Raw genomic sequence first — 26,951 nt, 5'->3', positions numbered from 1 at the left:
GCCAAGCAGCTTGGTGAGAAGGTGACAACAGTTGGTGCGATTATTCGCAAATTGAAGAAACACAAAAGAACTGTCAATCTCCCTCTGCCTGGGGCTCCATGCAAGATCTCACCTCGTGGAGTTGCAATGATCATGAGAACGGTGAGGAATCAGCCCATAACTACACGGGAGGATCTTGTCAATGATCTCAAGGCAGCTGTGACCATAGTCACCAAGAAAACAATTGGTAACACACTACGCCGTGAAGGACTGAAATCCTGCAGCGCCCGCAAGGTCCCCCTGCTCAAGAAAGCACATATACAGGCCCGTCTGAAGTTTGCCAATGAACATATGAATGATTCAGAGGAGAACTGGGTGAAAGTGTTGTGGTCAGATGAGACCAAAATCGAGCTCTTTGGCATCAACTCAACTCGCCGTGTTTGGAGGAGGAGGAGTGCTGCCTATGACCCCAAGAACACCATCCCCACTGTCAAACATGGAGGTGGAAACATTATGCTTTGGGGGTGTTTTTCTGCTAAGGGGACAGGACAACTTCACCGCATCAAAGGGACGATGGATGGGGCCATGTACCATCAAATCTTGGGTGAGAACCTCCTTCCCTCAGCCAGGGCATTGAAAATGGGTCGTGGATGGGTATGCCAGCATGACAATGACCCAAAACACACGGCCAAGGCAACAAAGGAGTGGCTCAAGAAGAAGCACATTAAGGTCCTGGAGTGGCCTAGCCAGTCTCCAGACCTTAATCCCATAGAAAATCTGTGGAGGGAGCTGAAGGTTCGAGTTACCAAACGTCAGCCTCGAAACCTTAATGACTTGGAGAAGAACTGCAAAGAGGAGTGGGACAAAATCCCTCCTGAGATGTGTGCAAACCTGGTGGCCAACTACAAGAAACGTCTGACCTCTGTGATTGCCAACAAGGGTTTTGCCACCAAGTACTAAGTCATGTTTTGCAGAGGGGTCAAATACTTATTTCCCTCATTAAAATGCAAATCAATTTATAACATTTTTTACATGCATTTTTCTGGATTTTTTTGTTGTTATTCTGTCTCTCACTGTTCAAATAAACCTACCATTAAAATTATAGACTGATCATGTCTTTGTCAGTGGGCAAACGTACAAAATCAGCAGGGGATCAAATACTTTTTTCCCTCACTGTAGGTTTGTTTCTCTATTGATTTAACAATGTGTGATGCATCTTAATAGTTTTTTTATGATTGGGACCATTTCAGCAGGGCTCTGGTTGACTGTTGCTTTAGCCCAGCACTAATAAATGTGATTAATGTTCTAATCCACTTCATCAATCCCTTGATATGCAATAAATGTGCTGTGTGACAGTGTTTATAACTTCCTCTCCCTCTCCTTCCAGATGCTGGAGCCCAAGGTGGACACCCCTCCATGTGAGCTGGGAGGAGGACGAGGCCAACCCCTGCCACCTGGGTCTGAAGAGGACCACCTCTACCCCTACCCCTCCAGCCCCTCAGAGCCCCTGACCCTGGGCAGCCTGCACCCCTCTGAGCTTCTCACCCCCCTGGAGGAGGTTTGCACCGCGCTGGGCAACGGAGAGGAGCACAAGGTGCCCCCCACCCCACCGCCCTCCACCGAGGGAGAGGACAGCAAGAGCATGGAGGGCACTGAGCCCGAGATCTGGCGGGAAAGAGAGGAGGAGGTGGAGCAAGGGGAGGAGGAGAGGAAGGGTGAGGAGGAAGTAGAGATAGAGAAGGGAGGGGAAAGAGAGAGGGAGGAGGAGGAGGAGGGAGGAGATGTGAATCCCCCGGTGACGGATGACGAAGCCCCATCAGACCCCCCCGACACCAACGCCCCCCCCTCCTCTTCCTCCTCCTTCGTCATCCCCGAGCTCCGCCTAGATCGCTCCTTCAGCGCCGATGCCCTCTCCTCGCCCAACACCGACGAAGAGTACGATGAGGATGATGAGGAAGATGAAGATGATGATGAGGAAGAAGAAGAAGATGACAGCGATGATGCCTACCTAGAGCGCAGTGACAGTAAGCGCCGTAGCATGGTGGAGGGCTCTGCCTGCGAGAAGCACGGTGGCAGGCTGAGTGTCCAGAACTCACTGCGGCGCCGCACGCACAGCGAGGGCAGTCTGCTGCAGGACCCACGCGCCACCGGCTTCACCTCAGATATCGCCATCAACTGCCTGGACCCGACCCACGCCCACAAGGGGGGCTGGACGCTGCCTTCGCCCAAGACCCTGAAGAAGGAGCTGACCAAGAACGGAGGCTCCATGCACCAGCTCTGCATGCTCTTCTCTGGAAGGAAGGTCAGTACAGAACCATGCTAATACTGTCAGACACACACACACACACACACACAATGCACGCACGCACGGTGTGCGCACACACAAACAGACACACACATACAGTGGTGGAAAAAGTACCCAATTGTCATACTTGAGTAAAAGTATAGATACCATAATAGAAAGTTACTCAAGTGAAAGTGAAAGTCAGCCAGTAAAATACTACTTGAGTAAAAGTCTAAAAATATACTTAAGTATCAAAAGTAAAAGTATAAAGATTCCTTATATTGAGCAAAGCAGAAGGCACCATTTTCTTGTTTTTAAATTTTATGGATAGCCAGGGGCACACTCCAACACTCCAATATTATTTACAAAAGATGCATTTGTGTTTAGTGAGTCCGCCAGAACAGAGGCAAAAGGGATGACCAAGTGTTCTCTTGATAAGTGCATGAATTTGACCATTTTCCTGTCCTGCTAAGCATTCAAAATGTAACGAAAATGTATGGGGTAAAAAGTACAATATCTTCTTTAGGAATGTAGTGAAGTAAAAAATGTAGTATCAAAAATATAGTACTTTAAAAGTATTTTTACTTAAGTACTTTACACCACTGCACACATCCATGCACAGATGAGCACACAAACACACACACACACACACACACACACACACACTAAATCACATGTTTATGTCATACACACACCAGTACCAAGAAACTATGCCATGTTTTAAAGGCTTGTGTCGATTTAAGACTGATCATACAGGAAAAATCAGGCATTCACTGTAAATATTAGAAATATTATTTTTGTATGGTCTGTGATACCATGTATAGGTTAGTTTGTCATCATAAGATATGTTCAGTGGGAAAGACTACTTCAGTCTCCATTTCAGAGATTGGCCGCCACCGAGTGGTGAAAGTGAGAACTTAGAATGTCTTTACAGTTGAGTTTGCAGTATTCAACGTTATCCACTAGAGGGCAAGCGCTGTCTGGTTCTCTTTTTCCAAACAAGCAGATCGAGCAGGAGTAAATCACCTCAACTCATACTCACCAATGATAAACAAGCTGTATTACTCCATGTGACAGCCCATGTGTGTGTGTGTGTGTGTGTGTGTGTGTGTGTGTGTGTGTGTGTGTGTGTGTGTGTGTGTGTGTGTGTGTGTGTGTGTGTGTGTGCGTGTGTGTTTGAGAGGGAGAGAGAGCAGGAGAAAGGGCTAAGAGAGGCAGGAGGTATGGTTGGTGTACTGAATTAACCTAGGTCGAAACAGCTCTGCTGGCCAATAGTGTGACTGTTAGCTGTTAATAGGTGGTAACTAAGCATCTGAGAACACAGCAGAGGCCATTCTACTGGCTAATGCACAGTCAGACCCACTTGATAATAAGATGGATAACCTCCGATCGCGGATTTGCTACCAACGGGACTCTCGGAACTGCAATATTCTTTGCTTTTCAGAAACATGGCTCTCGGACAAGATAGCCCCCACGGCTATCCAACTCGATGGATTCTCCATTCACCAGGCGGACTGGACAGTGTAGTCAGGAAATCAAGGGGGGAGGGGTTTGCCTCTTCATCAACTCCAACTGGTGTGCTAATTCCAGTGTCGACCCACTGTTCACCCGTCTTGGAATACCTGATGGTCAAATGCCGACCCTTCTACCTCCCGAGGGATTTTTCAGCTGTTATCGTGACTGCTGTATACATTCCCCCTCAGTACAATAAAAATAACAAGCTGGCGCTTAACATTTTAGTCATTTAGCAGACGCTCTTATCCAGAGCAAGTTACAGTTAGTGAGTGCATACATTTTTCATACTGGTCCCCCGTGGGAATCGAACCCACAACCCTGGCGTTGCAAGTGCCATGCTCTACCAACTGAGCTACACAGGACTTAACAAATTGTACAAGGCTATAAACAAGCAGGAAAAACTACACCCAGAGGCTGCCTTTCTGGTTGCCGGCGACTAGGGGCGATAAAGTCCTAGACCACTGCTATTCTACCCACAAGCAAGCATACAAGGCCCTCCCTCATTCGCCATTTGGCAATTCAGATCATGACTCCATACTCTTGCTTCATGTTTACAAGCAGCAGCTGAAACAGGAAGTACCCACGAATCACTCACCAGAATCAGAGGTTGATACAGGACTGCTTTCCTAGCACTGATTGGAATATCAGGGGGCTACAGTCCATTAAGGATTACAAAGGATGACCCAACCGTGATCTGCCCCACGATGCCTCAACCAGATGAACTCAATACATTTTATGCACGCTTTGACACCAACAACATCAAGCCGGGTGTGAGCGCTGTCGATGACCCAGAGGATTGGGTGATCTCGCTCACTGAGGCTGGTGTGAGAACGGTCTTTAATCAGGTCAACACCCCAAGGCCGTGACCCCCCGACCGTATTCCAGGATGCGTTCTCAGAGCATGCGCAGAACAGCTGGCAGGCATATTCTTGGTAATTTCCGACCTCTCCTTGTCCCAGTCTGTAATCCCCATACGTTTTAAGATGACCACAATCATTCCTGTCCCCAAGAACTCTAAGGCTTCATGTCACAATGACTACCACCCTGTAACACTCACTTCTGTAATCATGAAGTGCTTTGAGAGGCTGGTTATGGCACACATTAATTCCACCATCCCAGCCACCCTAGACCCACTCCAAATTGCATACTTTTTTTTCACAATTCCTGACATTTAATCCTAGTACAAATTCCCTGTTTTAGGTCAGTTAGGATCACCACTTTATTTTAAGAATGTGAAATGTCAGAATAATAGTAGAGAGAATTATTTATTTCAGCTTTTATTTATTTCATCACATTCCCAGTGGGTCAGAAGTTTACATACACTCAATTAGTATTTGGTAGCATTGCCTTTAAATTGTTTAACTTGGGTCAAATGTTTCGGGTAGCATTCCACAAGCTTCCCACAATAAGTTGGGTGAATTTTGGCCCATTCCTCCTGACAGAGCTGGTGTAACTGAGTCAGGTTTGTAGGCCTCCTTGCTCGCACACGCTTTTTCAGTTTTGCCCTCAAATGTTCTATAGGATTGAGGTCAGGGCTTTGTGATGGCCACTCCAATAACTTGACTTTGTTGTCCTTAAGCCTTAAGTGACCCAGTCCCTCCTGCAGCAAAGCACCCCCACAGCATGATGCTGCCACCCCCATGCTTCACGTTTTGAATGGTGTTCTTCGGCTTGCAAGCACACCCTTTTTCCTCCAAATATAACAATGGTCTTTATGGCCAAACAGTTATATTTTTGTTTCATCAGACCAGAGGGCATTTCTCCAAAAAGTATGATCTTTGTCCCCATGTGCAGTTGCAAACCGTAGTCTGGCTTTTTCATGGCGGTTTTGGAGCAGTGGCTTCTTCCTTGCTGAGCGGCCTAGCAGGTTATGTCGATATAGGACTCGTTTTTTAACTTGAAACTTGAGGCCATGGAGAAAGAGAGCTTTAGTCCAGCTGTGTGTGTGAGAGAGAGAGATAGAGAGAGAGTAATATTAAGATATGCTATAGTAGTGTAGAACCCTAAAAAAAACTATTAGGCAACAACAAATTCAATCCCTTTTAGACAACTTCCTGGACAAAACGTTCCATTGTAATAGTGTAGGTGTAAACTTGCCAGTAGAAACATAAACAATATACAGTATCTTCCCCAATGTTTGGAACCAAGGACTGATCGCCCCAATCCACAAAAGTGGAGACAAATTTGACCTCAATAACTACCGTGGGATATGCGTCAACAGCAACCTTGGGAAAATCCTCTGCATTATCATTAACATCATTAACAGAAATCGTACATTTCCTCAGTGAAAACAATGTACTGAGCAAATGTCAAATTTGCTTTTTTACCAAATTACCGTACGACAGACCACGTATTCACCCTGCACACCCTAATTGACAAACAAACAAACCAAACAAAGGCAAGGTCTTCTCATGCTTTGTTGATTTCAAAAATGTTAGGCCTACTGCTGATAGGTAGCTCTCTCTGCTCTCTCCCTCCCCTCTGTCTGTCCTTGATTGCAGGAGTGAAGTCTGGTGTGCGGGAGTCAGGGTTCCAGCTGCAGCTCATTCACCATATCACCTCAGCCTTTAAGACCCGGTCAAACTTACCACTCATCGTCAGATCATAGTCAAGACGACCATATATTTGGAACCTGACTCCTGCCTCCGCTTCACTCCTGCCACCACCATCCTGCTCTCCATTACCGGACCTCTCTTTTGGACTCACCACGGACACTAGGACATTACGGTACCACACCTGCCCTGATCTGGATCTGTTACCCTCCCTGTACCTGGACTTGCTCTTCCCATATATTTGGAAACCTGGACTTTGAACATTGTAAATAAACCTGTTAAAACTTCTCTGGCTTGGTGTACTTGTCTGCATTTGGGTTCTTATCCAGTTAAATCATAACAGTATGATCTGACCAACATGAACCCAGCAGACAGTAGCTCGGATACCACCCCAGAGTGCACTCAAATTTGGACTGCCATAGCCAATCAGGGCATTTTACTTGGCCAACATGATACCCTGTTTAAAACGATTGCTGAGGACAGTCAGGTGCTGCTTAATCAGGTTCAATTACTCTCCAATCAAGTATCTGCCCTTACTACCCCTTCAGCCCAGATCAGAGAGCCTTTTGTTCCTGCTCCAGAGCGCTATGACGGGAACATGGGAACCTGTGGCGATTTTTTGACTCAATGCTCGTTAGTGTTTGAACAACAGCCCCTCACCTACGCCTCAGAAAGAGCCCGTATTGCCTACCTTATCAACTCTACTAGCGGTTCCGCTCGTGCCTGGGGATCCGCGGTCTGGGAGAGTCAGTCGGACATTTGCAACGCTTACGTTGCCTTCACCACGGAGATGAGGAAGGTTTTTGACCACCCCGTACGAGGCAAGGAGGCTGCGAAACGGCTGTTTTCTCTTCGGCAGGGGGCTCGAGTGTGGCGGAGATGGCAGTGGAGTTTCGGACTTTAGCAGCAGTGAGTGGTTGGAATGACGAGGCATTACAAGGAGTGTTCATCAATGCTTTGTCTGAGACCTTAAAAGATGAATTGGTGTCATATGATGAATCGCCTACGCTGGATAATCTTATTTCACTCACTATCAGGTTGGATAATCGGATTCGGGAGCGCCGCCGGGAGAGGAGTGTTAGTTCCAAGCAACCTGTCTGTCATCAACAAACTCCTCCCTGCATCGTCCCTACGGAGAGAGCCGTGTCTTCCCGAGTCGATACGAGGAGCACTGAACCCGAGCCATGGAGGTGGGTCGTGCACGGTTGTCCTCAGAGGAGCGTGCACGTCGTATTCAGGCTCGGGTCTGCCTGTATTGTGGAGAAGCTGGTCATTTCGTTCCTTCCTGCCCAGTTCGTCCGGGAAAAGGGCCGGCTCATCATTAATGGGAGAAGTTTTGGTGAGCCGAGCAGCGGATTCTTCCTCTTCTCCCCGCATTCTGCTCCAGGCATCCCTCCAGTGGCAGTCCCAGAATTTCTCTGTTAGTGCGCTGATTGACTCTGGTGCCGACGAAAGCTTTTTGGATAGAGAGTGGGCTCAACAAATGGATTTGGAGACTGTTCCTATGGACTGTCCGCTGCAGGCTAAGGGTCTAAATGGACAATTGTTGACCCGCATTACCCATCAGACTGTTCCTGTTTGTCTTAGAGTGTCGGGAAATCATCAGGAGAACATTCAATTCCATATTATCGACTGCCCACAGACTCCCTGGTCCTTGGTATCCCCTGGCTCATAAAACACAATCCACACATTGATTGGGTGACAGGTAGCATTGTTTCATGGAGCACATTTTGTCATGTGAATTGTTTGTGTTCTGCTCAGACTCCTGCCAGTACTGTGCCTCAACCTCCACTGGAGTCCATGGATCTTTCTGCTGTTCCTGACGTGTATCATGACCTGGCATCCGTTTTCTGCAAACACAGAGCTACTTCTCTTCCTCCTCACCGGCCTTACGACTGCGCCATTGACCTCCAGCCAGGAGCCCCGCCTCCCAGCAGTCGCCTGTACAATCTCTCCCGGCCGGAGACGGAGGCTATGGAGAACTACATTCGGGACTCCTTGGCGGCAGGTATTATGCGTCCTTCCTCGTCACCTGTAGGAGCGGGATTCTTTTTTGTTGCTAAGAAGGATAAGACCCTCAGACCCTGTATTGATTACCGTGGACTTAACAACATCACCATTAAGAACAAGTATTCTCTGCCTTTGATTAATTCTGCTTTTCCCCTCCTTCATGGTGCTACCATCTTTACGAAACTGGATCTACGAAATGCGTATCACCTGGTGCGCATTCGTAAGGGTGATGAATGGAAGACTGCCTTCAACACACCCTTGGGACATTTTGAGTATCGGGTTATGCCTTTTGGGTTGTCTAATGCCCCTGCTGTTTTTCAGGCACTAGTCAATGATGTCCTTCGGGACATGTTGAATCGGTTTGTTTTTGTCTATCTGGATGATATCTTGATTTTCTCAGAGTCCTCCCAGGAACATGAACTGCATGTGCGCCAGGTGTTGCAAAGGTTGTTGGAGAACAAACTGTTTGTGAAGATGGAGAAATGTGAATTTCATGTGTCTGAGACCTCTTTTTTGGGTTACATCATAGCTCAGGGGAGCTGCGGATGGACCCAGCTAAGATCTCTGCTGTCACGGACTGGCCAGCTCCCTCTACCCGCAAAACAACTTCAACGATTCCTGGGGTTTGCGAACTTCTATAGGAGGTTCATCAAGGACTACAGCCGCATTGCGGCGCCACTCACCGCTCTCACCTCCATCTCACGACCGTTCGCTTGGAATGAAGGGGCCGAATCAGCGTTCGAAGAACTGAAACATCGCTTCGCCTCGGCTCCCATTCTGATGCAGCCGGACCCCGACCGCCAGTTTGTCGTGGGAGGTGGATGCATCCGACACTGGGGTAGGTGCAGTGTTGTCACAACGTTCTCCTGAAGATAACAAACTGCATCCCTGTGCTTTTCTCTCAAGGAAACTTTCTCAGGCAGAGAGGAATTATGATGTTGGAAATCGTGAACTGCTCGCCGTTAAGCTGGCTCTCGAGGAGTGGCGACATTGGTTGGAGGGGGCGGAACAACCCTTCATCGCTTGGACGGATCATAAGAATCTGGCTTACCTCCAGTCAGCGAAGCAGCTCAACCCCCGTCAAGCCAGGTGGGCACTATTTTTTGGGAGATTCAATTTTTCTCTGTCTTACCGTCCTGGGTCACGCAACGTCAAGCCTGACGCCCTGTCTCGTGTTCATTCGGCTGTTGATACTGGTAGTAACCCTGAACCCATTTTGCCTCCTACCTGCAGTATTGCAGTCATCACATGTGACATCGAGGGGATTGTTAGACAGGCTCAACATCATCAAGCTGACCCTGGGAGGGGTCCTCCTAACCGGATGTTTGTCCCTGAGTCTGCTCGCTCCCAGGTACTTCAGTGGGCTCACTGCGTCTCCCTTACCTGTCACCCTGGAGTTTCGCGGACCCTTGACTTTGTGCGACGGAAGTTCTGGTGGGCCACGATGGAGGCGGACACTCGAGCCTTCATTGCTGCTTGTACGGTATGTGCACGAAGTAAAAACTCCACCCAGGCCAGCGCTGGTCATCTACAACCTCTACCTATACCCAGCCGGCCCTGGTCGCATATCGCTATGGATTTTGTCACTGGACTTCCCCCCTCATCTGGTAAGACTGTCATTCTTACGGTGATTGATCGTTTTTCTAAGTTCGCTCATTTTTTGGCCCTACCTAAACTGCCCACTGCCAGAGAGACGGCTGATATTTTGGTTGAACATGTGTTCCGCTCTCATGGTCTACCCACGGATATTGTCTCTGACAGGGGTCCCCAGTTTGTCTCCCAGGTGTGGAAAGCTTTCTGTAAAGCTTTGGGCATTACATCCAGCCTGTCCTCTGGATATCACCCCCAGACCAACGGGCAAGCCGAGAGAGCGAACCAGGAGATGGAGACCGCACTTCGCTGTGTCACTGGGTCTAACCCTGGGTCATGGAGCTCCATGCTCCCCTGGGTGGAATATGCTCATAACACCTTGACTAACGCTTCCTCTGGTTTGTCTCCTTTTCTGTGTGCTCTGGGTTATCAACCTCCCCTGTTCCCTTCCCAAGAGAGGGAACTTGCGGTACCCTCGGTGCAGTCCCACATGCGCCGCTGCTTCAAGGTCTGGAGGAAGGCCAGGGTAGCTCTGTCCCGAGCTTCGGCGTACATGCAGAGGCAAGCCAACCGTCACCGGTCCCAGGCTCCCGGTTACTCTCCTGGTCAAGAGGTATGGCTGAAGTCACGGGACCTTCCATTGAAGGTGGAGTCTAAGAAGATGGCGCCTCCTTTTATAGGACCGTTCAAGATACTGTCTATTGTTAACCCCTGCGCGGTTAAGCTACAGCTTCCTGCCTCCCTACGGGTTCATTCCACCTTTCATGTTTCCCAGATTAAGCCTGTGTCGGTTAGCCCTTTGTGCCCGCCCTCTCGTCCCCCTCCTCCGCCCAAGATCGTGGGTGGGGGGTCCGGTCTACACTGTCCGGCGACTTCTGGATGTTCGCCGCCGAGGTCGTGGTTTCCAGTACCTGGTGGATTGGGAGGGTTATGGTCCCGAGGAACGTTCCTGGGTGCCCAGGAGCTTCATTGTGGATCCTGATCTGGTCCGAGAGTTTCATAGGTTACATCCCGATAAACCCGTCGGCCGCCAGGTGGCGTCCGTAGAGGGGGGGGTACTGTTAGGCCTACTGCTGATAGGTAGCTCTCTCTGCTCTCTCCCTCCCCTCTGTCTGTCCTTGATTGCAGGAGTGAAGTCTGGTGTGCGGGAGTCAGGGTTCCAGCTGCAGCTCATTCACCATATCACCTCAGCCTTTAAGACCCGGTCAAACTTACCACTCATCGTCAGATCATAGTCAAGACGACCATATATTTGGAACCTGACTCCTGCCTCCGCTTCACTCCTGCCACCACCATCCTGCTCTCCATTACCGGACCTCTCTTTTGGACTCACCACGGACACTAGGACATTACGGTACCACACCTGCCCTGATCTGGATCTGTTACCCTCCCTGTACCTGGACTTGCTCTTCCCATATATTTGGAAACCTGGACTTTGAACATTGTAAATAAACCTGTTAAAACTTCTCTGGCTTGGTGTACTTGTCTACATTTGGGTTCTTATCCAGTTAAATCATAACAAAAAAAGCTTTTGACTCAATCTGGCATGAGGGTCTGCTATACAAATTGATGGAAAGTGGTGTTGGGGGAAAAACATACGACATTCTAAAATCTTTGTACACAATCAACAAGTGTGCGGTACAAATTGGCAAAAAACACACATTTCTTTCCCCAAGGCACGTGGGGTGAGACAGGGATGCAGCTTAAGCCCCAACCTCTTCAACATATATATCACCGAATTGGCGAGGGTACTAGAACAGTCTGCAGCACCCGGCCTCACTCTACTAGAATCTGAAGTCAAATGTCTACTGTTTGCTGATGATCTGGTGCTTCTGTCCCCAACCAAGGAGGGCCTACAGCAGCACCTAGACATTATGCACAGAATATGTCAGACCTGGGCCCTGACAGTAAATCTCAATAATGGTGTTCCAAAAAAGGTCCAGTTGCCAGGACCACAAATACAAATTCCATCTAGACACCATTGCCCTAGAGCACACAAAAAACGATACATACCTCGTCCTAAACATCAGCGCCACAGGTAACTTCCACAAAGCTGTGAACAATCTGAGAGACAAGGCAAGAAGGGCCTTCTATGCCGTCAAAAGGAACATAAAATTTGACATACCAATTAGGATCTGGCTATAAATAATCAGTTATAGAACCCATTGCCCTTCATGGTTGTGAGGTCTGGGGTCCGCTCACCAACCAAGAATTCACAAAATGGTACAAACACCAAATTGAGACTCTGCATGCAGAATTCTGCAAAAATATCCTCAGTGTACAACGTAAAACACCAAATAATGCATCCAGAGCAGAATTAGGCCGATACCAGCTAATTATCAAAATCCAGAAAAGAGCCGTTAAATTCTACAACCACCTAAAAGGAGCCATTTCATAACAAAGCTATCACCTACAGAGAGATGAACCTGGAGAAGAGTCCCCTAAGCAAGCTGGTAATGGGGCTCTGTTCACAAACAGACCCCATAGAGCCCCAGGACAGCAACACAATTAGACCCAACCAAATCATGTGAAAACAAAAAGATAATTAATTGACATATTGGAAATAATTAACAAAAAAACAGAGTAAACTAGAATGCTGTTTGGCCCAAACAGAGAGTACACAGTGGCAGAATACCTGACCACTGTGACTGACCAAAAAGTAAGGAAATATTTGACTGTGTACAGACTCAGTGAGGATAGCCTTGCTATTGAGAAAGTCCGCCGTAGGCAGACCTGGCTCTCAAGAGAAGACAGGCTATATACACTGCCCACAAAATGAGGTGGAAACTGAGCTACACTTCCTAACTTCCTGCCAAATGTATGACCATATTAAAGACACATACGTCCCTCAGATTACACAGACCCACAAAGAATTCGAAAACAAATCCAATTTGGATAAACTCCCATATCTATTGGGTGAAATACCATAATGTGCAATCACAGCAGCAAGGTTTGTGACCTGTTGCCAAAAGAAAAGGGCAACCAATGAAGAACAAACATCATTGTAAATACAGTGGCTTGCGAAAGTATTCACCCCCCTCTGCATTTTTCCTATTTTGTTGCCTTACAACCTGGAATTAAAATGGATTTTGTGGGGGTTTGTATCATTTGATATACAGGACATGCCTACCACTTTGAAGATGCAAAATATGTTTGCTTGTGAAACAAAAAAGAAATAAGAAAAAAGTCAATACTTTGTAGAGCCACCTTTTGCAGCAATTACAGCTGCAAGTCTCTTGGGGTATGTCTCTATAAGCTTGGCACATCCATCCACTGGGATTTTGTCCCATTCTTCAAGGCAAAACTGCTCCAGCTCCTTCAAGTTGGATGGGTTCCGCTGGTGTACAGCAATCTTTAAGTCATACCACAGATTCTCAATTGGATTGAGGTCTTAGCTTTGACTAGGCCATTCCAAGACATTTAAATGTTTCCCCTTAAACCACTCGAGTGTTGCTTTAGCAGTATGCTTAGGGTCATTGTCCTGCTGGAAGGTGAACATCCGTCCCAGTCTCAAATCTCTGGAAGACTGAAATAGGTTTCTCTCAAGAATTTCCCTGTATTTAGCGCCATCCATCATTCCTTCAATTCTTTCCCAGTCCCTGCCGATGAAAAACATCCCCACAGCATGATGCTGCCACCACCATGCTTCACTGTGGGGATGGTGTTCTCGGGGTGATGAGAGGTTTTGGGTTTGCGCCAGACATAGCGTTTTCCTTGATGTCCAAAAATCCCAATTGTAGTCTCATCTGACCAGAGTACCTTCTTCCATATGTTTGGGGAGTTTCCCACATGCCTTTTGGCGAACACCAAACGTGTTTGCTTATTTTTTTTCTTTAAGCAATGGCTTTTTTCTGGCCACTCTTCCGTAAAGCCCAGCTCTGTGGAGTGTACGGCTTAAAGTGGTCCTATGGACAGATACTCCAATATCCGCTGTGGAGCTTTGCAGCTCCTTCGGGGTTATCTTTGGTCTCTTTGTTGCCTCTCTGATTAATGCCCTCCTTGCCTGGTCCGTGAGTTTTGGTGGGTGGCCCTCTCTTGGCAGGTTTGTTGTGGTACCATATTCTTTCCATTTTTAAATAATGGATTTAATGGTGCTCCGTGGGATGTTCAAAGTTTCAGATATTATTTTATAACCCAACCCTGTTCTGTACTTCTCCACAACTTTGTCCCTGACCTGTTTGGAGAGCTCATTGGTCTTCATGGTGCCGTTTGCTTGGTGATGCCCCTTGCTTAGTGGTGTTGCAGACTCTGGGGCCTTTCAGAACAGGTGTATGTATACTGATATCATGTGACACTTAGATTGCACACAGGTGGACTTTATTTAACTAATTAGGTGACTTCTGAAGGTAATTGGTTGCACCAGATCTTATTTAGGGGCTTCATAGCAAAGGGGGTGAATACATATGCACATACCACTTTTCCGTTATTTATTTTAGAGAATTTTTTTAAACGTTGGACTATTTTGTGTATGTCCATTACATGAAATCCAAATATAAATCCATTTAAATTTCAGGTTATAATGCAACAAAATAGGAAAAACGCCAAGGGGATGAATACTTTTGCAAGGCACTGTACAACCTATATTTATGTTTATTTATTTTCCTTTTTGTACTTTAACTATTTGCACATCATTACAACACTTTATATAGACATAATATGACACTTGAACTTTTGCGAGTGTAGTGTTTACTGTTAATTTTATTGTTTAATTCACTTTTGTTCATCATCTAGTTCACTTGCTTTGGCAATGTAAACATATGTTTCCCATTTCAATAAAGCCCCTAAAAATGAAATTGAATTGAGAGAGAGAGAGAGAGCGAGAGAGAGAGAGAGGGAGAGAGAGAGAGAGAGAGAGAGAGAGAGAGAGAGAGAGAGAGAGAGAGAGAGAGAGAGAGAGAGAGAGAGAGAGAGAGAGAGAGAGAGAGAGAGAGAGAGAGAGAGAGAGAGAGAGAGAGAGAGAGAGAGAGAGAGAGAGAGAGAGAGAGAGAGAGAGAGAGAAAAAGATAGAGAGAGAGATAGAGAGAGAGAGAGAGAGAGAGAGAGAGAGAGGGAGAGAGAGAGAGAAAAAGATAGAGAGATAGCTCTAGTGGAAGCTCTAGTTGCTGGTCTGATAGGGAGCCTTAAATGGCGTTTTGTTCTCTGCATGGAGGGAGGAATGCAGCTAGTGGGCTCAGCCTATTGGTCTTGGCAGATTCTGGGGGTAATTTTACTACCTATTGGCGTCACGGTTTCCATTATTTAAAAGGGCTGTCAGTCCCTCACACTAAATCACATGGCATCTCTAAATTAGGTGGGCTCTAGATTGTGTGTGTGTGTGTGTTCATGTGATTGTGTGTGCATGTGTCTGTCTGTCTGTCTATCTGTGTGTATGCAGAATCTAAACTATCATGTGCTGCAAAGAGAGGAGATGCCTGGGGTAAAGCTGGTTCAATAGCTAGATTGAGGATTCACATCTGGTGCTTTGGTTGGAGCTGTTGAGGACATGAAAATGTGGATTATAGAAAAATAAGAATACACAAGGTGCAGTTTCGACATTTGGTTGGAGATCAGAAGTTTTTCTCTTGTTATTTCTGTCACTGACAGTTAGCCATGTTAGCTAACAAGTTTTAGATTGGTAAATTAGTTTAGCCAGCTGTCTAAATCATGGCCCAATACCGACTGGGCATGCAGGGCATCCATGAATACACGCCACTTTGTAGGCTGAATGTCATTACACGTATTGTGTTTGTAATAGATGTCCCTTTCCATTCACTGTTCGGATGCTGGATTTATTTTGGAGTAGATGAACGTGCACAGTTAACCTACTTAACCTACTTTTTGAAGTGATTTGTTTGACAATCAGATGAAAACATCATGACTGGTTGTGTTCATGACACATTAAAAGGTAATACATTATTACAGTTAAATGACAGTCTTTTCGACACCTGATATGATATAATTTGCTGTCTGGATGGCACTTTCAAGTCAATTTACTGCTGTATGCTAATAGCCATATATAAAATCCTGACCTTGAATGCAAACACTGTAACAAGACTTTTTGAAATTATATATGATTTATTTGAACAGGGAAATGTACCAAATCTAAGCTGGAGCATGTAATGCATCGATTAAGGTTCAAAATGTTATGGCCCCGCTAAACTGGGTCTGTGCCCCACCTTGGCCACCCCATTCAAAATGTTCTGGACACGCCATTGTCTGTTACACAAAATATAATCCAGTAGGACACAGGGTATGAATGGACCCTACAGTATTACCACATAGCCCATCTGAGTTAAAAACTTGTGCTACAACCAAAGACCTAGTTCCATTGCGCTGTCACCCCTGTTTTACACCATAGGGATTTATACCCTGCAGTATCCAACATAGCCCCAACTCTTGTTTCTGTGTATATACGATGTAGACAAATTATGGCAGCCTTTAAAGTGCTGTAGTGTATAGTTAGTCAGCATAAAGATGCCAAGAGGCATGGATAGAAACGTACTTGACCTTCGGAGAGATGTGTGAGTGGTTTGCATCAGGCGGAGTTAACTATTTAGGGGCAGGGCTTAATGTAGTTGTGAAACACAAATTCCACATTGTAGATATTTTGCATAACTCATGTGGATAAGTTTTTCTTAGATTAAGAAGATATTGATTGTTATTTCGTATAATTGTTTTAGAAAAAAAACACCAAACATTTAGACCGGGAGTCCATCAGCGCCACCTCCTACTGGACAGTGGGAGAAAGGCATTGTGGGTTATTTATACCCAGCTCCCCCATGGATCAATGGCAAGCTCTCCAGACTGTCAGAGACACCTCGTCACTTAGCGATTGTCTCTCTGGGTTACCAAACATCACAGTAGATGAGAAGGATAGACCCAGTCGCTATTAGATAGAACGTTGCGGCCCCGACCACCTGTGGGGAATGGAACCTGTGGTTACCTAGGTTACTCCATTGGCTCACAGCAAGACTTGGACGTTGCAATTTTATTTTTGTCTACTTGTTTTAGTCAATTACAAAACAAAATTTAAGCGAAGTACAGCATGTCTAAAGATTACTTTTCAACATTGCCTGTTCTCACTACTAAAAACGTGTCATGCCCTGACCTTTAAATGCCTGTTGTTTCTCGTTGGTTTGGTCAGGGTGTGAATTTCTATGTATAGAGTTTATGTTATTGTATTTCTATGTTGGCCGGGTGTGGTTCCCAATCAGAGGCAGCTGTCGATCGTTGTCTCTGATTGGGGATCATACTTAGGTAGCCATTTTGCCTACCTATGTTGTGGGATCTTGACTCTTGTTTGGCTTGTTTGTGTGTAGCCATTGTGAGCTTCACGTTACGTTGCTTTTGTTGTTTTGTCGTGTGTTAACTTAGTGAATAAACATGTATGCATTCCACGCTGCACCTTGATCCAATCCTGTACTCAGCGAACGTGACAAAACGTAATACTAGGGCTTCCCTCATGCCCCTTTTCATGACGGTGCTAGCAGCCATATCAGTGAGTGAGTGCTAGCGGAACATTAAGCTAGCCAAGACCAACAGCACAAACAAACATATACAGCTAGTGGCGTTACAAACGGACCATGCTAAACAAGTTAAATGTCTTACCTGTGACGAAATGTTTTCCACACACATAGCTACGTGTAGCCTTCTTGGAAACACGGTCCCCACATTTCCCACTCTCCCATGCTGAGTAGCCTGAAGCAACGAGGCTCTTCCTGCAGGCTCTATTTCCCTACGTGGGAGCATTGCAAACCGTAGGTTGGGATTTTTTACCTGGTTACATGTACATTGAAGAACACAGTAGCCTTTTGTTATTTCTGTGTAACAAAATATCAACAACGAAGGTGGCTCTTTTACACTTGAGGTCAATGGTAAAGAATGTTTGTTTTCCACAATTAGAGAGAGAGAGAGATAGAGAGAGAGAGAGTGTTAGAGAGAGTGGCACCTACCAAGAGTGTGCTGGAGCCAATCTTAATGTGATGATTAAATCACAATGACTTATTTTTCCGTGGTCACACCTGTGCCTGAACTCCTTGTCTACTTCCCCTATTACACACAGCACCCAGCCCTGCATGAGCCTAGCCCTCCACACATATACATCACACTCATAAACCTGTCTGACTCAGAGCTGCAGGTTAATGTCATTGGGTTACACTTGGAATTAGTGTTTAGAAAAGTGCATAGAGAGCATTCCAGGTGACACAGGTGCCGAGGTAACCTGAGTTTACAAGGTCAAGCCATTAAGTTGATGGGTCTTGGATCTCTTTTTGAAATCGCTGCATAAACACATGAAATCTTAACAGGCTGGGGAAAACAGAATTTTATTGTGTTTACTAAGAGAGATTACATCCTCACGGACACATAAATACATACAAACATGCTGGTATGTACACACGCACACACACACACACACACACACACACACACACACACACACACACACACACACACAGCACACACACACACACACACACACACACACACACACACACCTGCCCATCAGGATTAAATAAAACATGTTATGTGAGTGGTTACATAGCTGTCGACGTGTGTGTGTGTGTGTGTGTGTGTGTGTGTGTGTGTGTGTGTGTGTGTGTGTGTGTGTGTGTGTGTGTGTGTGTGTGTGTGTGTGTGTGTGTGTGTGTGTGTGTGCTGATGTGTGAGTGTTCTTTAGACACAGCGGGGGACAAACACCTCACACTGAGAGAGAGATGAAAGATGAGTCTGGTGGTATGCTGAACCCATCCATCCTCCCTCTATCCTCCATGGATTTTCCATGGACTCCACCATTATGTAAACTGCCTTGGTGCAGAATCGATTAAGGAGGCAATAATCCTTCTGGGGTTTGTGAGAAGCAGTAGTATTATAATCATGGTATGGTAGGACAGGACTGTCTTCAGTTGGTAAGTCATGGTATGTGAGGACCACAACGACCAGACCATGTACTGTATTTCTCTCTTCCTCAGTCCAGACAAAGGATATAGATGGGTCTAAAGGAGGGAGAGAGGGATAGAGGGATAGAGGGAGCGAGGGAGGAATGTTGCGAGCCAGAGTCACAGTACAATACAGAACGGAACACTTCATCTACGTGCAGAACATTTGCTGCTGTTCTATAATGTCATTTGTATCATTGTTAAGCTGTTCGCTGTTCTGTCCAATAGGAACCGGATGGAGCTAACAGAAAAGAGAAGGAGTTGATTACTAACATTAAATCCTATGAAGTCTTCATCCATGAACCGAAAGACATGACCTGAAAGTGCCTTGACATCATACAGTTGAAGTCGGAAGTTTACATACACTTAGGTTGGAGTCATTAAAACTCGTTTTTCAACCGCTCCACAAATTTCTTGTTAACAAACTATAGTTTTGGCAAGTCGGTTAGGACATATACTTTGTGCATGACACAAGTAATTTTTCCAACAATTGTTTACAGACAGATTATTTCACTTATAATTCAATGCATCACAATTCCAGTGGGTCAGAAGTTTACATACACTATGTTGACTGTGCCTTTAAACAGCTTGGAAAATTCCAGAAAATGATGTCATGGCTTTAGAAGCTTCTGATAGGCTAATTGTGTCATGAGCACTCTCTCTCCCTGGTAGCAACATTAATTGCATTCAATTATCTTCCACTCTGCTCACCTCCCTCTCTCTACTCAGCCTAACTAGCTCCACCTGCCCTGCTCTGCTCTTGTTACCTGGCCAGCTGCACTGCATTTCCCACTCACCATCCTCACCTTGCCTCACTCTGTTCTAATTACTCTGCCAGCTGAACTGCATTTCCCCACTACCTCTCCCAGTATATCAAGCCCTGGTTTTCAGCCAAGCCCTGTCAGATCGTCTTCAAACCCGGACCAGTAACCTGCCTGTCTGCGCTCTGACTCCTGTTTGTGATACCGATCCTTTCTTGACTGCCTCCTTGTTCTACTGCCCCGTCTATCCCAACCTGCCTTCTGGACCTCGACTACTCTCCGATCTTCAGCCCCTCCGGTAACTCGTTTCTGCCTTCTGTCTCTCACCACGATATTTGCCCAGCCCTGATCTGTACTTCTGCCTGCCATTCATATTGCTGTTGTGTGTGTGTGTTCCCCCAGGTCTCCGACCACCAGATGAGCGTGCCCAGACGTTTCACCACCCTCAGCCCGATACGCCGCTCCATCACTGGGGAACACACACACTAAGCACTTGGACTGGACACCCCCGGGACATTTGGTGACCCCCGGAGCACAGGTACCCACAGGAGGACCCTGAAAGACCCCTGACACCCCTGGGACTCCTCTTCCCGCCTGTAACCTTGAATAAAGAACTCTGAATTTGAACTTGCGCTCTTGGGTCCTCTTCTGTTCGTGACAGAACGATCTGACCATCATGGACCCAGCGCACTCCCTGACCACGATGGAGGAAGAGCCAGAGAGGACTGCCCTACAGCGACTGGAACGCTCTGAGGGAGACATAAATCGGATGGCTGGCGACATCGCTTCCCTTCTCCAGCTATTCAACCAGCAGCAACAACAGTTCCAACTGCAGCAACAACAGCTAGCCCAAGCCCTGCAACTACTCTCAAGCCCGGCTACTCCACCTGCACCCCCTGGTCCTTTTGTTCCTGTACCACCGATACTCCTTCATCCCTCCGCTGGAGGTCCCAATGCTGCAGGCCCGGCAGTGCTGCCACCAGATCCCCACGCTCCTGAACCAAGGATTGGGAACCCGGAACGCTTTTGATGGCAACCAGAAGCAAGTAAGACCATTCTTGAGCAGCTGCCGAATCCAGTTTGCACTACAGCCCAGGACTTTCTCAACAGAGGGAGCCAAGGTGGGGTATGTCATCACACATCTCACCGGTCGAGCTCGGTTGTGGGGAACGGCGGAATTCGACCGGCAAACCCCAGCCTGTGCCTCCTTCAGTGCCTTTGAGGAGGAGATGTTAAAGGTCTTTGACCTAGGCTCGCCAACAGCCGAAGCGTCACAAGCTCTGCTCACCATCCGTCAGGGCAATCGGACAGTGGCAGACTTCTCCATTGACTTTCGTACCCTGGCCAGTCAAAGCTCGTTTAACCCAGAGGCACTGGTGCAAGCCTTCCTCCATAGCCTGGCGGACTATATCAAGGACGAGCTTGTTTCCCATGACCCGCCCTCAACGCTTGATGCCGCCATTGACCTTGCCGTTCGCATTGACCGCCGTATACAGACCCGGAGGAGGGAGAAGGGCCGTCTCAGTCAACCTGCCATCCGTACTCGGGTCGATACCGCTTCTGTCCAGCCCCTGCCTGTCAAGTCCCATAGCCAACTCAATCAGCCTGAGCCCATGGAGATTGGCCGTGCCTCTCTGACTCCCGAGGAGCGTCGGCGCCGTCTAAGCTCCAACCTTTGCCTCTACTGTGGTGGCGAGAATCACCGTGTCGCTACTTGTCCGGCAAAAGCCGCAGCTCACCAGGTGTAGGGGAGATCCGGTGAGCTCAACAAGCCTTCAGTCTCCCTCCATCCGAAAGACCCTGCTTCATCTCCGCCTTCAGCTTTCTGACAAGACTCATACATTGGCCGCCCTTGTGGATTCCGGAGCCGAAGCAAACATCATGGACCCTGAGCTTGCACAGCAACTGGGCGTGAACCATCATCAACTGACACAACCCATTCCTGCACGAGCCCTGGATGGGCATCATCTTGGCACTGTCACTCATATCTCCGCCCCTGTGACAATCCTGCTGTCAGGAAACCACCAGGAGTCCATCCAGTTTCACCTCCTACACTCACCTGGCCAACCACTCATTCTTGGATACCCGTGGCTCCGTCAGCACAACCCCCACATCGACTGGGAGACAGGAACAGTCCGTGAGTGGGGAAGGAGTTGTCACCAGACCTGTTTAAGGGGGGCCACCCTGCCCGTTCACCGGGAAGGATCTAGCGCTACCTCCGACATATCCAATGTTCCGGCCTGTTACCACAGCCTGAAAGAGGTGTTCAACAAATCCAAGGCGACATCTCTACCCCCCACACAGACCCTATGACTGCGCGATTGATCTCCTGCCTGGCACAGCACCTCCCAAGGGTCGTCTGTATTCACTGTCAGCCCCGGAAAGAAAGGCCATGGAGGACTACATTAATGACTCTCTTGCCTCCGGGATAATTAGACCGTCGTCTTCCCCGCAGGAGCGGGATTCTTCTTTGTCGGCAAGAAGGACGGTTCTCTTCGTCCCATGCATAGATTACCGGGGTCTGAACGACATCACGGTTAAGAATCGCTACCCACTGCCCTTACTTTCGTCTGCCTTCGAACTGCTGCAGGGAGCCACTGTATTCACTAAGCTGGACCTTCGCAATGCCTACCATCTGGTGCGGATGAGGGAGGGAGACGAATGGAAGACAGCGTTCAACACACCAACCGGCCACTATGAATATCTCGTCATGCCCTTCGGCCTCACCAATGCCCCAGCAGTTTTTCAAGCCCTAGTGAATGATATCCTCAGGGACATGCTAAATACGTTCGTATTTGTGTACCTTGACGATATTTTAATATTCTCAAAGACTCTGTCAGAACACACGCACCACGTCCGGTTGGTCCTGCGCCGCCTGCTGGAGAACTCTCTTTTCGTGAAGTCAGAGAAGTGCGAGTTCCATGCCAAGACCGTTTCATTCCTGGGGTATGTGGTGACCGAGGGCAGCATTCAGATGGATCTCACGAAGGTGTCGGCTGTCACTTCCTGGCCAGTTCCTGAGTCTCGGAAGAAGTTGCAACAGTTCCTGGGCTTTGCCAACTTTTATAGGAGATTCATCAGAAACTATAGCACAGTGGCTGCACCCCTCACGGCGCTAACCAGCACTAAACAACCGTACCAATGGACATCAGCTGCTGATAAGGCCTTCAATATCCTCAAGACATGTTTCACTTCTGCTCCCATCCTCCAGATGCCAGATGCAGCAAGGCAGTTTGTGGTGGAGGTAGATGCTTCGGACGTGGGAGTGGGTGCAGTGCTTTCTCAAAGAGCAGCTGAGGATGGCAAGATGCACCCCTGTGCCTTCTACTCCCGTCGGCTAACCCCTGCCGAATGCAACTACGACATTGGGAACCGCGAGCTGTTGGCTGTCAAGCTCGCCCTTGAAGAATGGCGGCACTGGTTAGAGGGGTCAAAGGAACCATTCGTAGTGTGGACAGACCACAAGAACCTGGAGTATATCCAAACAGCCAGGAGGCTGAACTCCCGTCAACAGCGGTGGTCTCTGTTCTTACGCGCTTCAATTTCACGCTCTCCTACCGCCCGGGATCTCGCAACATCAAACCTGATGCTCTTTCCCGGATGTTTCAGAAGGACGAGACCACCGCCATGACAGCTCCCATTCTTCCCAGCCACTTGGTCGTAGCGGCCCTCACCTGGGAGATCGAGAAGCAGGTCATGGAGGCTCTTCGGGACCAGCCAGGTCCAAGCACCAGCGCCCCCAACCGTCTGTTTGTTCCAGCAAATCTCAGGTCACCTGTGATTCAGTGGGGGCACGAATCCCGTCTGGCCTGTCATCCCGGCATCACTCGCACCCTTCATCTGGTCCGCCAGCGGTTCTGGTGGCGGGGGATGAGACGGGATGTCCGAGAATTCATCCGAGCTTGTCCCACTTGTAACTCGAAACAAGACTCCCAACCAGCCTCCTGCTGGGTTGCTGCAACCCCTACTCATACCCAAGAGGCCCTGGTCCCACGTTTCACTGGACTTTGTTACGGGCCTTCCGCCCTCTGACGGACACACAGTCATCCTTACCATTGTTGACCGCTTTAGTAAGATGACCCACTTCGTGCCCCTTCCCAAACTACCCTCTGCTAAAGAGACCTCCCAGGTGGTCCTGGAACATGTGTTTCGTATCCATGGCCTACCCCAGGATATAGTGTCAGACCGGGGCCCCGCAATTCTCAGCAACCTTTTGGAAGGAGTTCTGTCATCTCCTTGGGGCCACCGCCAGCCTATCGTCTGGATTCCACCCGCAGTCAAACGGCCAGACTGAACGCATGAACCAGGAGCTGGAGAAGGCACTGAGGTGTGTGGCTTCCCAAAATCCCCGGGCCTGGGCTCAACACCTGCTCTGGGTGGAATATGCCCATAATTCACTCACCAGTTCCTCCACCGGGCTCTCCCCCTTTCAGTGTGTCTACGGGTATCAACCTCCACTGTTTGCCAGCCAGGAGGCGGATGCCACCTGTCCGTCTGCTCTGCGTATGCCCGCCGCTGCCGCCGCACTTGGGCCCAGGCTCGCACTGTGCTCCTGAAGTCTGGAACCAGCTACGCCGGCCGGTGCCAACCGACGGAGGACCCCAGCACCTACTTACCGGGTTGGTCAGAAGGTCTGGCTGTCTGCCCGGGATCTGCCGCTGCGGGTTGTATCACGAAAGCTGGCCCCTCGCTTCATTGGTCCTTTTCCTGTGCAGAAAGTCATCAGTCCAACGGCGGTCCGACTTCAGTTGCCCGCTTCCATGCGGGTCCACCCCACCTTCCACGCCTCCAAGGTCAAGCCGGTCCATGAAAGTCCCCTGGTCCCTGCAGCTCCGGCGCCACCTCCTCCGCGCCTCGTAGATGGCGGTCCTGTCTTCACCGTCCGGCGGCTGCTCCGCTCTAGGCGAAGGGGTAGGGGTCTCCAGTACCTCGTTGATTGGGAGGGATATGGTCCAGAGGAGAGGACCTGGATCCCGGCCAGGAGGATAGTGGACCGGACCCTTATCACTGACTTCCACCGACTACATCCTGATCAGCCTGCAATCCGTAGGGGCCGTCCAAGAGGGGTTCCTAGCCGTCCGGCCCGCCCTGCTCCTGTCTCAGTGCCTGTCCTGTCTCCCGACCGTGACCCTCCAGCTCCTTCTGAGGATGAGGAGATTCACTCGGACCGCTCGGAGGAGTTCTGACCCGCCGCCTGCTCCCCTCCACCCTCCCGGCATGATGTTGTTCTTGGGACTTCTGGGGCCGTCCCTTGGAGGGGGGGTCCTGTCATGAGCACTCTCTCTCCCTGGTAGCAACATTAATTGCATTCAATTATCTTCCACTCTGCTCACCTCCCTCTCTCTACTCAGCCTAACTAGCTCCACCTGCCCTGCTCTGCTCTTGTTACCTGGCCAGCTGCACTGCATTTCCCACTCACCATCCTCACCTTGCCTCACTCTGTTCTAATTACTCTGCCAGCTGAACTGCATTTCCCCACTACCTCTCCCAGTATATCAAGCCCTGGTTTTCAGCCAAGCCCTGTCAGATCGTCTTCAAACCCGGACCAGTAACCTGCCTGTCTGCGCTCTGACTCCTGTTTGTGATACCGATCCTTTCTTGACTGCCTCCTTGTTCTACTGCCCCGTCTATCCCAACCTGCCTTCTGGACCTCGACTACTCTCCGATCTTCAGCCCCTCCGGTAACTCGTTTCTGCCTTCTGTCTCTCACCACGATATTTGCCCAGCCCTGATCTGTACTTCTGCCTGCCATTCATATTGCTGTTGTGTGTGTGTGTTCCCCCAGGTCTCCGACCACCAGATGAGCGTGCCCAGACGTTTCACCACCCTCAGCCCGATACGCCGCTCCATCACTGGGGAACACACACACTAAGCACTTGGACTGGACACCCCCGGACATTTGGTGACCCCCGGAGCACAGGTACCCACAGGAGGACCCTGAAAGACCCCTGACACCCCTGGGACTCCTCTTCCCGCCTGTAACCTTGAATAAAGAACTCTGAATTTGAACTTGCGCTCTTGGGTCCTCTTCTGTTCGTGACAAATTGACTCATTTGAGTCAATTGGAGGTGTACCTGTGGATGTACTTCAAGCACTACCTTCAAACTCAGTGCCTCTTTGCTTGACATCATCGGAAAATTTAAAGAAATCAGCCAAGACCTCAGAAACATATTTGTAGACCTCCACAAGTCTGGTTCATCCTTGGGAGCAATTTCCAAACGCCTGAAGGTGCCACGTTAATCTGTACAAACAATAGTACGCAAGTATAAACACCATGGGACCACGCAGCCGTCATACCGCTCAGGAAGGAGACACATTCTGTCTCCTAGAGATGAACGTACTTTGGTGCGAAAAGTGCAAATCAATCCCAGAACAACAGCAAAGGACCTTGTGAAGATGCTGGAGGAAACATGTACAAAAGTATCAAAATCCACAGTAAAACGAGTCCTATATCGACATAACCTGAAAGGCCGCTCAGCAAGGAAGAAGTCACTGCTCCAAAACCTCCATAAAAAAGCCAGACTACGGTTTGCAACTGCACATGGGGACAAAGATTGTACTTTTTGGAGAAATGTCCTCTGGTCTGATGAAAGAAAAATAGAACAGTTTGGCCATAATGACCATGGTTACGTTTGGAGGAAAAGGGCGGTTGCTTGCAAACCGAAGAACACCATCCCAACCGTGAAGCACGGTGGTGGCAGCATCATGCTGTGGGGGTGCTTTGCTGCAGCAGGGACTGGTGCACTTTACAAAATAGATGGCATCAAAAGGAAGGGAAATTATGTGGATATATTGAAGCAACATCGCAAGACATCAGTCAGGATGTTAAAGCTTGGTCGCAAATGGGTCTTCCAAATGGACAATGACCCCAAGCATACTTCCAAAGTTGTGGCAAAATGGCTTAAGGACAACAAAGTCAAGGTATTGGAGTGGCCATCACAAAGCCCTGACCTCAATCCTATAGAAGATTTGTGGGCAAAACTGAAAAGGTGTGTGCGAGCAAGGAGCCCTAAAAACCTGACTCAGTTACACCAGCTCTGTCAGGAGGAATGGGCCAAAATCCAACCAATTATTGTGGGAAGGGTACCCTAAACGTTTGATCCAAGTTAAACAATTTAAAGGCAATGCTACCAGATACTAATTGAGTGTATGTAAACTTCTGACCCACTGGGAATGTGATGAAAGAAATAAAAGCTGAAACAAATCATTCTCTCTACAATTATTTTGACATTTCACATTCTTAAAATAAAGTGGTGATCCTAACTGATCTAAGACAGGGACTTTTTACTAGGATTAAATGTCAGGAATTGTAAAAAACTGAGTTTAAATGTATTTGGCTAAGGTG

The 26,951-nt window shown here is 48.2% G+C and overlaps 1 protein-coding gene across 7 annotated transcripts in view; it reads left to right on the top strand.

Annotated features, from left to right (window-relative positions):
- Positions 1-26,951, top strand: part of LOC121582493 (regulator of G-protein signaling 3) — a 211,445-nt gene that overhangs the window by 133,707 nt on the left and 50,787 nt on the right. For all 7 annotated transcript variants that reach the window (XM_041898312.2, XM_041898313.2, XM_045225117.1 and 4 more), the window contains one exon: positions 1,367-2,281. In XM_041898312.2, coding sequence (XP_041754246.1) covers positions 1,367-2,281 — 915 coding nt within the window. The remainder of the gene's footprint in view (positions 1-1,366; positions 2,282-26,951) is intronic.

Source organism: Coregonus clupeaformis, chromosome 15, assembly GCF_020615455.1.
Source record: "Coregonus clupeaformis isolate EN_2021a chromosome 15, ASM2061545v1, whole genome shotgun sequence".
NCBI classification, from domain to species: Eukaryota; Metazoa; Chordata; class Actinopteri; order Salmoniformes; family Salmonidae; genus Coregonus; species Coregonus clupeaformis.
The sequence above is the reverse complement of the archived record's forward strand: the minus strand, read 5'-3'. Positions and strand labels throughout refer to the sequence as shown.